This window comes from Heptranchias perlo, chromosome 14 (genome assembly GCF_035084215.1).
Source record: "Heptranchias perlo isolate sHepPer1 chromosome 14, sHepPer1.hap1, whole genome shotgun sequence".
NCBI lineage: Eukaryota > Metazoa > Chordata > Chondrichthyes > Hexanchiformes > Hexanchidae > Heptranchias > Heptranchias perlo.
In genome coordinates this window covers 40618815-40632897 of record NC_090338.1, presented here as the reverse complement: position 1 = coordinate 40632897, position 14083 = coordinate 40618815, and the positions used below count along the sequence as shown (strand labels likewise).

Sequence of the window (14083 nt, the reverse complement as noted above, 5' to 3'; positions counted from 1 at the left end):
TTTTTTTATTAACATAGAAGGTGGTAGAGTATTCTGAAAATGACATCATAGGAACATGAGTAGGCCGTTCAGTCCCTTGAGCCTGTTCCGCCATTCAATTAGATCATGACTGATCTGTATCTTAACTACATCTACCCGCCTTGATTCCGTAACCCTTTATGCCCTTACCTAACAAAAATCTATCAATCTCAGTTTTGCAATTTTCAATTGACCTAGCCTCAACAGCTTTTCGGGGGAGTGAGTTCCAGATTTCCACTACCCTTTGTGTGACGAAGTGTTTTTTGACATCATCCCTGAATGACCTAGCTCTAATTTTAAGGTTATGCCCCCTTGTTCTGGACTCTCCCACTGGAAGAAATAGTATCTCTCTATCTACCCTATCAAATCCTTTAATCATCTTAAACACCTCAATTAGATCACCCCTTAATCTTCTATATTCAAGGGAATACACCAAGTCTATGCAACCTGTCCTCATAATTTAATCCTTTTAGCCCCGGTATCATGTTTCAAGGCTAAGGAATCCACAGCATTTCAGTCACATTTTCAATATCTTTACAACTGATCTGAGGGCAAGGTTTATAGCTGGACGTTAGTTGAAGCACAGAAGAAATGAGTGGGGTCAAGTAACTTGGACGAGGATCCATATTGCCAGATCTCTCTGGAATCAACATTGCTGAATCATTGGGCTGACCTTCTATGCCAGCCTAAATTGTTGTTACACATTCTGAGGGAAAGCTTTATTTTAATATTATAATGTGTACTAATTATATTGATTTGAGGCTGGGCACGATCCATTAATGTTCTTGCAGGGATTGTACCTTGTGCTCAACCTGTCAATATTAAATTGGCAATGAGGGGAAGGCACATTCTTTGTTGTTCAAAAAATCTGGGTACTTGCTTCTGCCTCATCGCCTAGTTTGCAGCACTAAAAAACAACAATGTCAGTAAAGAGAATGCACCCCCCTGCTTTCCTACTTTAAATAGCGCTCTGGACGCCGGAAATTACGTCCTGAAGGTGGGTGGGCTGCCCACTCCTGACGTGTAAGGAATCTTACAACACCAGGTTATAGTCCAACAATTTTATTTTAAAATCACAAGCTTTCGGAGATTATCTCCTTCGTCAGGTGAGTAGTAAATGAGAGGTTCTCAAATCGCATATCTTATATTAGGCTGGGACACCATCACACCAATCAAAGGTGTCGTTGGTGTTCAAACAGGTTAGCCACGGAAAACAGTAGGTCCCAGTATGCTGAATACACAATGTGTCAAATTACACAGACAGAGAGAAAGAGACCCGAAAGGCAGAGAGAGAGAGAATTTCCAGTTGTATTACAAAACAGATAACTTTTTTTTCCCTTGCTGGTGGGGTTACGTGTAGCGTGACATGAACCCAAGATCCCGGTTGAGGCCGTCCTCATGGGTGCGGAACTTGGCTATCAATTTCTGCTCGACGATTTTGCGTTGTCGTATGTCTCGAAGGCCGCTTACCCGAAGATCGGTGGCTGAATGTCCTTGACTGCTAAAGTGTTCCCCGACTGGGAGGGAACCCTCCTGTCTGGCGATTGTTGCGCGGTGTCCGTTCATCCGTTGTCGCAGTGTCTGCATGGTCTCGCCAATGTACCATGCTCCGGGGCATCCTTGTTGGACTATAACCTGGTGTTGTAAGATTCCTTACATTTGTCCACCCCAGTCCATCACCGGCATCTCCACATCACTTCTGATGTGATCAGGTGTGAAGCCCGACAATCAAATGTTAATGAAGCCTGGGAGCTAAAATACCCCGAGCCTGAAATTTATGACAGCGGGTGCGTTTTGCACTCTCCCTGTCCCCTGCCCAACCGAAACCCACTCACGGTTAAAATCTGCACCATTCTCTTCTCTAACTCTCTCCGTTAATATTAGCACTCTTCCTCCTCTACTTCAACAATTCAACCTAGAATCCTTCTTCTCTACAGTTAAATCAGTACTTTTCTTCCACAAGCTAAGTTCACGCTGGGACTCTTTTTCCCTCCCCCCCACAGTTCATGCTGCCACTTTCCATTCCTACTCATTTTCAGTTAATGCTGCCATTCATTTTCCTCCCCCACCCCAAAGCACCGCTCTCAGATTTTCCCCCTCCCTACCCTAGTGTAACTCCCAGCTTCTCCCTCTTCCCATCCAAAGTACTTCTGTCCCTTCCATCTCCCTTTAAGTGCCATCTATTTCCCGCTACCCTCGTCTTTTCATTGCCATCCATTTCCCTTTTCATTGTCATCCATTGTCCCAACCTTTCACAAGCACCCATGCCCCCCTTACACTCCCATCCATGCTCCCTTGCACTGTTATCCATTTCTCTCTTTCACTGCCATCAATTTCCCCATCTTTCACTGCTACCCATTCTCCCTTTCACTAACATTCTTGCTCCCCTTCACTGGCATCAACCCCCCCCACCACCATTTCAATGTCACCTATTACCCCTCTTATGCTTCCATCCATTTCCTCCCTCCTCTTGCACTTATCTAACTCCTGTGACCACAGGATTGGAATAGATCCCTGTGGTGGAACAATTGAAGAAGGTCACACAGTAGTCCAGACTCAAAAGAGCACATGTTATGAACTGGCATGTAGGACTGGAGGAGATTGCAGAGGTTGGATGGAGAGAGGTTGAGGCTGATTTTGTACATGATAATTTTGAGGTCAATGCATTGGGGAATTGGGGGCCGGTAGAGTTCGGTGAGGAGAAACCTCCCTACACCTATTCCATTCCAACCTGCACCAATGTAGCCAGCTCATTTCCTGCAATGGCTTCTCATTCTGTGATTACATGGTCACCTGTGATGTGCCCCAAGATTTCAACCTTGGCTTTTTCCTATTCCTTATACTCATGCTGTCTCTCAATCCTGTGACTTGACTGTTTGCACTCAATACAATACAATCTCTTCAAGTGTATTGCCCTTCCAGCAACAACCAAGGATAATTTTGTGAAATTTCAGTGCTTGTTACAACTATGCCCAGGTTCACTCTCTTATTTTACCATCTAATATGCATGTGCACAAACACACACATACACACTTATGCACACACATATATTGGTTGTTTATACTGCACAGAAGTACAGTCTAGATTATGGCACAGCAATATTTTAATAGAGTGATAGATTTTACCTATTGTTTCATTCCTCGCAAGGCTTGTTACTTCAGATGTAGAGTTTTCACTTCCTGCAGATGGTGTAATGGTGAAAGTGCCTGTCACTGAAGAACTGTTTGTGGCAACTACAAATGAAAAGAAGTAATTATAATTATGATAATCACAACTGCAGCTAGAAGCACTTATTAGTAAGGTAATAATTGCTGTTTTTCTTTCAATTGCTATTTTTGAGACAAAGCTGACTACTCAATAAGGTGAGGAATGGAAAATATTTCAATTTATACCTAGTGTTAGCATCAGGCGTATCCTACATCAGAGGGGTAATTCTATGATCCTGTGCTCCCAGCAGGGAGTGTGCTTGCAGGGAGTGCAGGTCAAAGACAGGCCTACAACAATGCATTTCCAAATCCCTGACCTGTGCTCCTTGCAAACAAGGCTCTCCATTGGGAGTACAGGATTGCAAAATTACTGCTTAGATGCAGAGTAGAGCTCCTAGTAATTTGTCTCAACAAAATCCTTCAAACCCTATGTCAACACCAGAGTGAATCTTCCTTTTTCCACACCAGTCATCCTATAGCTGCTTAAAGTATTAAAAATCTGCACTTCAAAGCAACTGTTACACTCACTCAACAAAAACTTTATGATACAATGTTTATTCCATTAGATCGTACACTGGAGCCTTCTTAAGGTAAATGATTATTTGCCGGAAAAAAAGTTAAAAGTTGACGTGTGCAATAAAAATCCTCGAGATTTAGTGATGTCATTACCGATTAACTTCAAACTGATTCCTACTGTTCTTTGTTGCTTCAGAGATTTTTATTTGTGAATGAGGCCACCGTTTTTAATTTTCCCAACATGGGAAGCTAATTTAAGCCAACATACCTGTCTGCACATTTTTGGTTGTACTTGGATTCTGAGTGCTAAAATCACGAGATACTGTACAAATCATATAGTTTGTTATTGATTTGTTCATGCCCTGTGTTGGTCTATTCATTTTCATTAGCCTCCTTTCCCCTGTGTTTGTCTCTTTATTTTCAGGAGCCTCTTTTCCTCTGTGTCTGTCTCTGTATTTCCATCTATCCTTGTGTTGTTTGCAGGTAAACTTTAGCTCTATGATATCTCAAAGACTGCTAGTGGGATAGGATGAAAGGCCAAGAGTTTCTATTGAATTTGCATTGTGGCAGTGTTTATCTGCAACATTGTTGACCTTTGTTTGTTATTTGTAATTTTTGTTCCTTACTCTTTATATAATACCCCTTCAGATTGCCACCATTACCATTGTTGCTATACTTCGTTCTTTAATTCAGAGGATAGAATGATTAGGATGAGGGCTTCTCTGCATTTGCTTTCTCCGCTGCATGGTGGCAAGTTGCTGCAGGAGTTGCACTTTTGCAAAGCAGGAATCATCTGGGCAACTTTTTTTGGTCATGTGGGACAAGCCAGGCCCAGGATTGGTGAAATTTGTAAGGGTAGCTGAATCTTGAATCCTTGCTACACTGGCACTCAAACTCGGCCTGGGAGTCTAACTGACCATAAGAGAATTAGCTCCTATTATTCCAAATCAGCAAATTATTGTGTAGAAAGTTAAAATGTAACAATACCATTAGCCTCACTTGCAGTTACAGTTGATTGTTGTCTTCCTGCATCTTGTGAAGCTGTCTTGCCACTTGTCACTGACCAATTTGGATAACCTGTTGTGACAGCTGTAGTCTCACCATTGTTCATTGTTCCTGGAGCATAATGTTCATACAACAGTTTTCTGTTATTATCCATTAATGAAAGATTAACAACCAGCTTCAGTGCTATTACACTCAAAAAGCTAATACCTATTCCTTGATTGGACAGAAACTAAGTAGAGATAAGAAGAAAAACCGTGAATGCTGGAAATCAGAAATAAAAAATAAATCCTAGAAATATACATTGGGACTGAGAATGTGTCTTGCTCACCACACCATGCCATGCCATGCCTGCCACAGGTACCAGAGGTTTCCAGGTGCTACATGTACCTGCACACAAATAAGCTGACCTTGCCAGAAAAAGCAAGGTCCATCCATCCATGGTTCGACCATAACTGGAGTATTGTGTCCAGTTCTGAGCACCGCACTTTAGGAAAGATGTGTAGGCCCTTAGAGAGGGTGCAGAAGAGATTTACTAGACTGATTCCAGGGATGAGGGACTTTAGTTATGTGGATAGACTGGAGAAGCTGGGGTTGTTCTCTTGGAACAGAGAAGGTTGAGAGGAGGTTTGATAGAGGTAATTAAAATCATGAAGGGTCTAGACAGAATAGATAGAGAGAAACTGTTCCCATTGGTGGAAGGGTGAAGAACCAGAGGACATAGATTTAAAGTGATTGGCAAAAGAACCAAAGGTGACATGAGGAAAAACTTTTTACACGAGTGGTTCTGATCTGGAATGCACTATCAAAGGGGGTGGTTAAGGCAGATTCAATCGTGGCTTTCAAAAGGGAACTGGATAAGTACTTGAAAGGAAACAAATTGCAGGGCTACAGGGATAGGGCGGCAGGAGTGGGACTAGCTGGATTGCTGTTGCATAGAGCCGGCACGGACTTGATGGGCCTAATGGCCTGCCTTCCATGCTATCTTCTTCTCCTTCTCCTTCTTTGGCAGTCCCTCAGGGTCGAGGATGACTTGCTTCCACTCCGGGAGGGTGGGTTCTGCGGTGGTTGAATAGTCCAATCCTGAGCCGCAGACTCTGCCACAAGTGGGGCAAGTGGTGTTTAATAAGGCGGGTGGGTGAGACGCTCTGGATTCTGCATGTAACCTTTCTTTGATTCTATGATTCTATTTGCATCATTTTGGGGTGCTCTGGATGCACCTCTCATGATGTGGGGGGACCGTCACAACAGTGGAGTGCTTTTGGCTGCCAGCTGTGTACTGGACAATTGTTCAACATTGTGGGGGGGGCACTGAACACAATGGGGGGACATGGCGTAGGAGGGACACAGGGGTGACTGGGCAAGGAGACAGCCAAGGCTGCCGATGGGGGGGACAAAGGCACGGGTAGATTTTCATGTGAGCATTCCCATCGGACGAGAGGTGACTGGAGCAAGCTCGCCAAACACCTAATCAAAGTGGTCCAAGGCTGGACTAATTATCATGGGGCTACAAAAATCATTTGCAAAAATGTTTTAAAACTTTTTATGAGCAGCTTGCAGTGGTCCGTTTAAGGACCACAGATTAAGCCTCACAATGCCAAGCACCGGTGGGCGGAGCATAAGTAATGCCGTTCTGTCCATTAGTATTTCAAAATTGCATTGGGGTCCATTTGATCTCACAGGACTCCGAATTTCATGGCCTTATGCGGCTCCCTGCTGCTTTCACTGGGCGTTGGACCACTCATTTTAAGGCCCCGCCAAGAAGGCAGAGACCAGAACATTGGCAGGAATGGGGCAGTTAAGTGCTTTCTTGCTACTTTGATCGCACTACCGCCCCTTTTCTATCCACTGGTGGGAATGAAAATCGGCCATTAATGATTCTATATTAAATATCACAATAGTAATTCATTTTTTCATTTATAAGCTATATTAATGCCACAAAAGGAGGTGAAATTTAATATATAAAATTATCTGTTCAATTATGAGACTTTAAAAGAAGGAATATGTTAACTGAAGAGAATACGCAGCAAAGGGAATAGCCACTATTTAATTTCAACAGTAAAACGTCCTAAAGTGCAAAGCTGTTCCACTTTCTAATAATGATGTGGTTGTTAATGCTAAATTGTTTATAGTTTGAACTGGAAATAACCATAAATAAAATCATTGTAAATCAATTTCTTAAGAGGGATTAGTGATACAGACAGTGTCATTCATTTTATTAAACTCATCATGTTACACCATCTAGAACAAACAGTACAATGTAACAAATACCTGTTGGTGTTGTTGGATTTGTCTGGGTAGTTGCCACAGAATTTGTGGAGTCATTTACGATAGTACCTGAAACAGGAATTGAAGAGACATGTCATGAGCTATTTTAACTAATTTAATCAAAACTGCAGAGTTTCTTTTAAGAATTCATCTTAAACTTTAGCTTAATTTTATAATTTGATTATTCTCTGTATATACAGACAGATTTAACAGAACTGTCAATAAGCACATTCAAATAAATTGAAAGTACCCTTCATACAAAAAAAATTGAATTGAAATATTTGCATAGTAATAGTTCAAATAAATTCTATGCACTCTGAGAGATTTTGATGAAGGCCTAGGAAAATAGGAAGGTGACAACCTTTGGGGAGGTTGTTTAGAAATAGCTTTGATCTACAAATAGTTCCTGGCTGGCTTTTGAATGGCGATGGAAATTGCTGTATCTTCAATCAGTATTCTGAATGTTGTGGGGTACCTCATTCTATATGCAGCATTCCTGTTTCAGAGGATTAATTTGACGTTATCAAAGGTCTTGCATTATTCAGATGATCTGATGAGCAAAGATTGATGGGCAGTGCCCCTGCAGGATCCACTCTGTTTTGGTTCTGGCTCTGGTTATTTTTGTCTCTTTGGTCTGAATGTTGTGTATTTGAACTACAAAGGTTATTGGGAGATTCAGGTATAAGGGCATGGGGGCTAGGTTCTGTATGAGCAGAATACTCATATTTTGACCATTAATGGTTAAACATTTGTAATCTGTTTATTTGTAATGAATACAGCAACTTTAAGAGAATTGGATCTAATGAGAACAAACTGATATTTGAAACATTCTGGTGCATTAGTTTTAACTTTAGCTATTTTTGATCGATACTTTGCTATCTTTCTTCATTCATTACTGTACAATACTTGTATCACTATATTTGTGTTGGTTTGCAGACGCAATCCTAGTAATTTCCACATAAGGGAGATTTAAGGAGTTAAAGAAGTTAAAAGTCCACTTATACATAACAAAAGAGAATGGTTAAAAATACATTAGCCCACCAGTGGGTTATATCAAAACTATGGGGGTAATTTTGACTTTGTGCAATAGTGTAAATCGGGTGATAACTAATCGGGAGCCCGTTTTACATCTTTCCCGATTCTTATTTCCATTGAAGTCAGGAGAGTTGTAAAACGGGCTGCTGATTCGCTATCACCCATTTTACACTATCACACAAATTACCCCCTATATGTGAACAGATCAATAATTAATAAATAGAAATAAATTCAGAGAAACTGAGAACAGGAATAAAATTTATAGAGCTTTTCAACAAATCAAAAATGTAATGCATTTGTTTCAGCTGACCAGAGATGGATACTTGTGGTACTACAGATTTTCTGCAAATATCAGCACTTCTGCACGTTCACCAAGAAATTTTTATTATACTAGAGTTTCTATCTACACGTCCCATTTGGCAATATATAGTTCACACATTAAATCATGCATTCAGATGGAACTCTTCAGTGATGAGCTGATATGTAACTTTAGCTGCCTTTAATATACCATACCACACAGATTTTTTAGTCGGCTGAGCTGCCTGCCAGGTGGGGACCTCATGAATACATGCAAATCAGGCTCCTATGATGCAATTAGGACTCCAACACTATTTTAACGCAGAACTGTGGAAATTATTTAAAAGTCTATACTATTTGTGTTTAAAAGGGCATTTCTTTAACCTGTCAATAATAAAAGATGGAAGTAGTATATTGTATAATTTATTTTTGTATTGTTCCTTGAAATGGTTTGACTTATTTTACCCAAAGGAAAAAAAATGTAAAAATGAAAGGATAGAATTTCCGCAGGGATTCTCCATAATCCTCCTACGTAACTTTAGTGAAAGATCGATGGGAACCCTGGAGAAACTAAGTTATGGCGGACAATCAGGAGAACCCCCACAGAAATCAATAGCAAAAGACTTTGGCTATTATAATGAATCTAACACATTTGTAGTGGTGATATCACACAGCAGCTACCAGCTTCAGACTGGTACCTGCTTACAGTGATGCAGAGCCAACAGACCCAAATCACATTGCTGGCGAGGCATTGCTCTTTGGACAGGCAAAGTGCAGTTCAACAAGGACCGATGCTGGTTAAATTTTAATCTTAGTGAAGAGTTAACATTATTATTGGTTCTCTGCTGACATTAAAAAAGACTGAAGGTCAAATTTAAAAACTTCCTAGGTGATTGAACAAACTACCTGGCAGCTTTAAAAAGATTGGTTAAGCACAGTTGCAGCTATACTGTAGCTGGTGCAAAGCCAAAGCAATGTGAAACTATTTAAAGAAGAACGTCACTTAATATGTCTCTATGGTGGACTATTACCTCCATTAAAATAGCAGAGAAGAGAATGCCATATAAATGTGTTAACTGCTCATCCATTAATATGATCAACAGGAGTTTCTGATGTTTTGTGTTGATGCTTTGCATTTATGCAACTTGTGTAGTGTAACTGGCATGGAAAATATTTTCCATGAATCTTAGTGTGTGTTAGGCTCCATATTGAAAATTATCAAATGTAATGCTTGCTCATATTTAATTTCTTAAATTGACTTGAAAATTAATGAAATTTAAGTGGTTTTATAAGCAAAAATAATTACCAGTCCATTGAAAACAGCACAACGGGGAGAGCAGAGGGGAGCAGTGTCACAGTTCAACAAAAAATAAATGATTAGCTTTTAAAAGATCTGATGTGTGATTTTAACTCTGACCACCTACCAGGAATGGGGCAAGCAGGCTGTTAAAATTGTTGTAGAGGACTTAACACTCCATTCCCACCGGCTGCCATTTTAACACACAGTTTTTTTAGTTGGCTGAGGTGCCTGCCAGAGACAGGTGGGGACCTCATAAATACATGCAAACCAGGATGCTATGATGCAGTTAGGACCCTTAAACCATTTTAACGCGTAATTGCAGAACCCATGCCCAGCACTCAACCCACTGCTTTGTCCCGGATGGTGTTGAGCTTCTTGAGTGTTGTTGCGGCTGCGTCCATCCAGGCAAGTGGAGGGTATTCTATCACACTCCTGACTTCTGCCTTCTAGGTGGTGGAGATACTTTGAGGAGTCAGGAGGTGAGCCACATGCTGCAGAATACCCAGCCTCTGACCTGCGCCAATAGCCACAGCATTCATGTGGCTGGTCCAGTTGAGTTTCTTGTCAACGATGACCTCCAGGATGTTGATAGTGAAGGATTTGGTGATGGTGATGTCATTGAATGTTATGGAGAAGTGGTTAGACTCTCTAATTAGAGATAGTCATTGCCTGGCACTTGTGTGGCTTGAATGTTACTCACCACCTATCAGTCCAAAGCCTGGATGCTGTCTAGATTTTGCTTTACGTGGACATGGACTGCTTCATTATCTGAGGAATTTTTATTGGAGCTGAACACTGCAATCATCAGACCCACTTCTGATCTTATGTTGGAGGGAAGGTCATTGGTGAAGCAGCTGAAGATACTTGGGCCTAGGATGCTGCCCTGAGGAACTCCTGCAGCGATGTCCTTGATCTGAGATGCTTGACCTCCAAAAACCACAACCATCTTCCTTTGTGCCAGGTATGACTCCAGGCACTGGAGAGTTTTCCCTCTTTTCTTCATTGACTTCAGTTTTACTAGGGCTCCTTGGTGCCACACTTGGTTGAATGCCGCCTTGATGTTAAGGGCAGTCGCTCTTGCGTCTCACCTCTGGAATTCAGCTCTTATGTCCATGTTCGGACCAAGGCTATAATGAGGTCAGGAGCCAAAAATTCCCTAAAGACATCCAGCTGAGACCATGAGGTGCTTGGTGTGATACTATTCATGTTACAGAATGTATGCCATTATTTAATTAAAATAAAATACCTGCCCACATTGATCAGTTAGAGGTGAGACAGAATTTTTCAAAATTTATTTTCACAATGGTTTTGCCAGAAAACACTACTAAAATCAATAACATTTATTGCTTAAGATTTCTTCATTATGGAGGATGTGAGTCCGCATACAGGATTGAGTGGTTGATCTGAGATTCCCTTTGATCCCTGTGACATTTTTACTTGAATGATTTCACTGACAAGTACACCAGATAAATTCTGTTGATGTATTTTTAATGTTGTACTGTAGATATTACAATATTTCATTGACCATGGAACCACAGAAGTTTACAGCACAGAAGAAGGCTATTCGTCCATCATGTCTGTGTCAGCTCTTTCCTAGAGCAATTCAAAAGTAATCCCACTGCCTTGCTCTCTCCCATAGCCATTTATGGTGTCAAATTTTGTTTGTGAAACACCTTGGGACTTTTTACTACGTTAAAGGCGCTATATAAATGCAAGTTGTCAATGTTGTTGTTATTTGCTATTTTCAAATCTGCTATTTGATCATCTGATGTGGTAATGGAGAAGAAGATAGTGGGTAGGTGTGGTAGTGATAGAAATATCTTTTTTCAGCTATGTTAGGACTCAGAGGGCCATTGAAGAATGTATTGAACCTTTGAGGGATTCTGCAGGCAGATTTGAGTAGAGTCCCTAGACATGGCTGAGGTCTTAAATGTTATTTTGCATTGCACTTTACTAAAGAGGATGATGCTAAGCGACCTGTATTGCAGCAGAGGATTGATACTCAAATTGATCACGTAAAAATAGATGCAGAACTGGTTCATGATAGAATTACAGCCCTTGAAGCAGATCAGGCTGTTGGCTCCGATGGCATTCATCCTAGGACAAGCAAAGAAACCCGTGCCGTTTTATGTGAACCACTGGCTCATATATTTAATTGCTTATTGAAATCTAGAATTATTCTCAGGCACTGAAGAAAGAGTCATGGAGTGCCTATATTTAAAAAGGCAATTAAGTTGGAACCAGAGAATTATAGCCCATTTAACGTTAGTAATCGGCAAGGTGCAAGAGAGGATTATTTGAGATGTACTACATGAATATCTTGAAGGAACTGGTGTTATTAGAGAATCTCAGCTTGGCTTCTGGAAAAGGCGATTGAATTTTTTGAAGAAGTCACAGCACTGGTGGATGAGGGAATCCAGCTGATATAGTGGGGGTGATTTTCGTCTGCCTACCATTTTGTATTTCAGCATAAATGGGGCACTAGAAAATTTTTAATTTTTTTTTAAAAACCTATGTTTTTCGAACAAGCCTTAAAATAGGCGGCCTGTGCGCTGCCCGAAACGAATGTGAGTCTCATAAAAATATTTAAATTGGGGTCCCAAGCTGAATCTAAGATCTCTATGCAATTTTAGCCTTCCATTGGGTCGAGTACATGAGTGTTGAATGGCCAAACCAATGGTCCTTAAAGGGACTGCTGCAGGCTGCTCAGAATCCAAACTCCCCCCAATCACCAATAAAAAAGCTGTACCTTTCATTTTTGTGGAGCCAGGAGGAGCATGAATGCTCGTTCCTGCATGTCCTTCCTTTCCAGGATTGCCTCCACCCTTAATGACTCCCTTCCAGCTTGGCTCCACAGCAGATCTGCCAAATTCCTTCCTCCCCTCCACCGCACCCCCCCCCCCCCCCCCACCGTGTATATGGACTTTCAAAAAGCCTTTGATAAGGTGCCACATTGAAGGCTACTTAGCAAAGTTGCCGCTTCTGGGATTGGTGGGCAGTTATTAGGCTGGAGTAAGAATTTGAGTCGGCAGAGAACAGTTATTAATGGTAGTGGCTCTGATAGGGGGTCAGTCACTACTGGAGTCCTGCAAGGATTGGTGTTAGGGCCATTGCTTTTCACCACATTTATTAACGTTCAGGATGATGGCACTGGGGAAAGATCTACAAGTTTGCAGATGATACCAAGATATGGGTGTGTAGAAGAACATTAATGAGAGAGATAGGATATAGGTCGATCTGGATATAATGGGGGAATGAATCCTTGCTTGGCAGATGCCTTTTAATGTGAACAAATGCAGTGTGATGCATGCAGGGTTGTGAGCTCCAGGCGACTGAGCAGGAAATGGACCTGAGGGTTATAGTTCATGGATCACTGAAGGTCCATGACTAGTGTCGTGAGGCTGTTGTGAAAATAAATCAGGTGTTAGGATACAGTCTAAGACAATTAAATGCAAGAATAAAAGTATGATCCTTACATTATATAAGATCCTGGTCTGGTCACATCTAGAACACTGTGCAGTTTTTGTCCCCTCATGTGGTGGAGGATATCAAATGCCTGGAAAAGGCTCATGGGAGACCTATGTGGTTCATAATTAGTACCTAGTTTAAGGGCCCATAGTTATCAGGAAAGATTTAGAGTTGGGACATTTTACCTTCAAGGGGATAATGTTTAATATGAAGGGACAAGATGCTGTCCAGGTGAGTAGGTTACTTGAGATAGATAAGCAGAGAAGGCTTGGGCAGCATCAGTATAATCCATGCAAGCATAGAGTTAGATTAGATACCAGGAAATTCTTCTGAGGTTCCCAGTTCGGGTGGTGAGTGCAGGTTCACTACAAGTGTTCAAAAGAGAGCTGGACTAGCTCCTTTGAGTGGGAGACAACTCCAGTTATAGAAGGTAGGAGGGTTGATAGGGTCGTGGTGGCGGTTACTGTTGCCTCCTGGAGCTTGCTTGATTTCCTTTTGGGTTTGGAGAGGAATTTTGCAGATTTTTGTTTCCTAAATTTGCCCCAAAAATTTTTTTATTTTGCCTCTCCCGGGAGATTGCTGGGGGGCTAAGTCAAGGTGATGGGTTAGATGGTTGGTAGCGTGGCTCAATGGTTCTGTTTGTTATATGTTCATATATTAGAATCATCCTTTTAATTAGGCTTAATTTTCTCTTTGGCTTATTATAATGCGCACAGTCAGGCTTTATTCTATGGTAGAATCCTCCACCTAGTGGCATATTAAGAGTCATTGCAATTCTGGTACCTATCAGAAACTTTTTGGGTTATGTAAACATGCTGCTGGAACATGTCTAAAAATGACTTGTCATAACCTCTTTCCATTTCTCCTACACCTTTATGAGAAAACACCTCCTTTGTGAATGCCAAAGGCACTTTAGGACAATATTATAGTGTTCTGTAGGCATGAGGTACTGAACATCGTATCCTATAATGCA

General features: G+C 41.2%; 1 protein-coding gene across 3 annotated transcripts in view; it reads right to left on the bottom strand.

The window, feature by feature from the left end:
• Window positions 1-14083, bottom strand: part of LOC137332465 (endothelial cell-specific chemotaxis regulator-like) — a 45788-nt gene that overhangs the window by 20871 nt on the left and 10834 nt on the right. For 2 of the 3 annotated variants that reach the window (XM_067996332.1, XM_067996334.1), the window contains exons 2-4: window positions 7014-7079; window positions 4728-4856; window positions 3144-3251 (exon numbers count right to left, since the gene is read on the bottom strand). In XM_067996332.1, coding sequence (XP_067852433.1) covers window positions 3144-3251; window positions 4728-4856; window positions 7014-7079 — 303 coding nt within the window. The remainder of the gene's footprint in view (window positions 1-3143; window positions 3252-4727; window positions 4857-7013; window positions 7080-14083) is intronic. The other variant, XM_067996333.1, reaches the window with a different exon arrangement.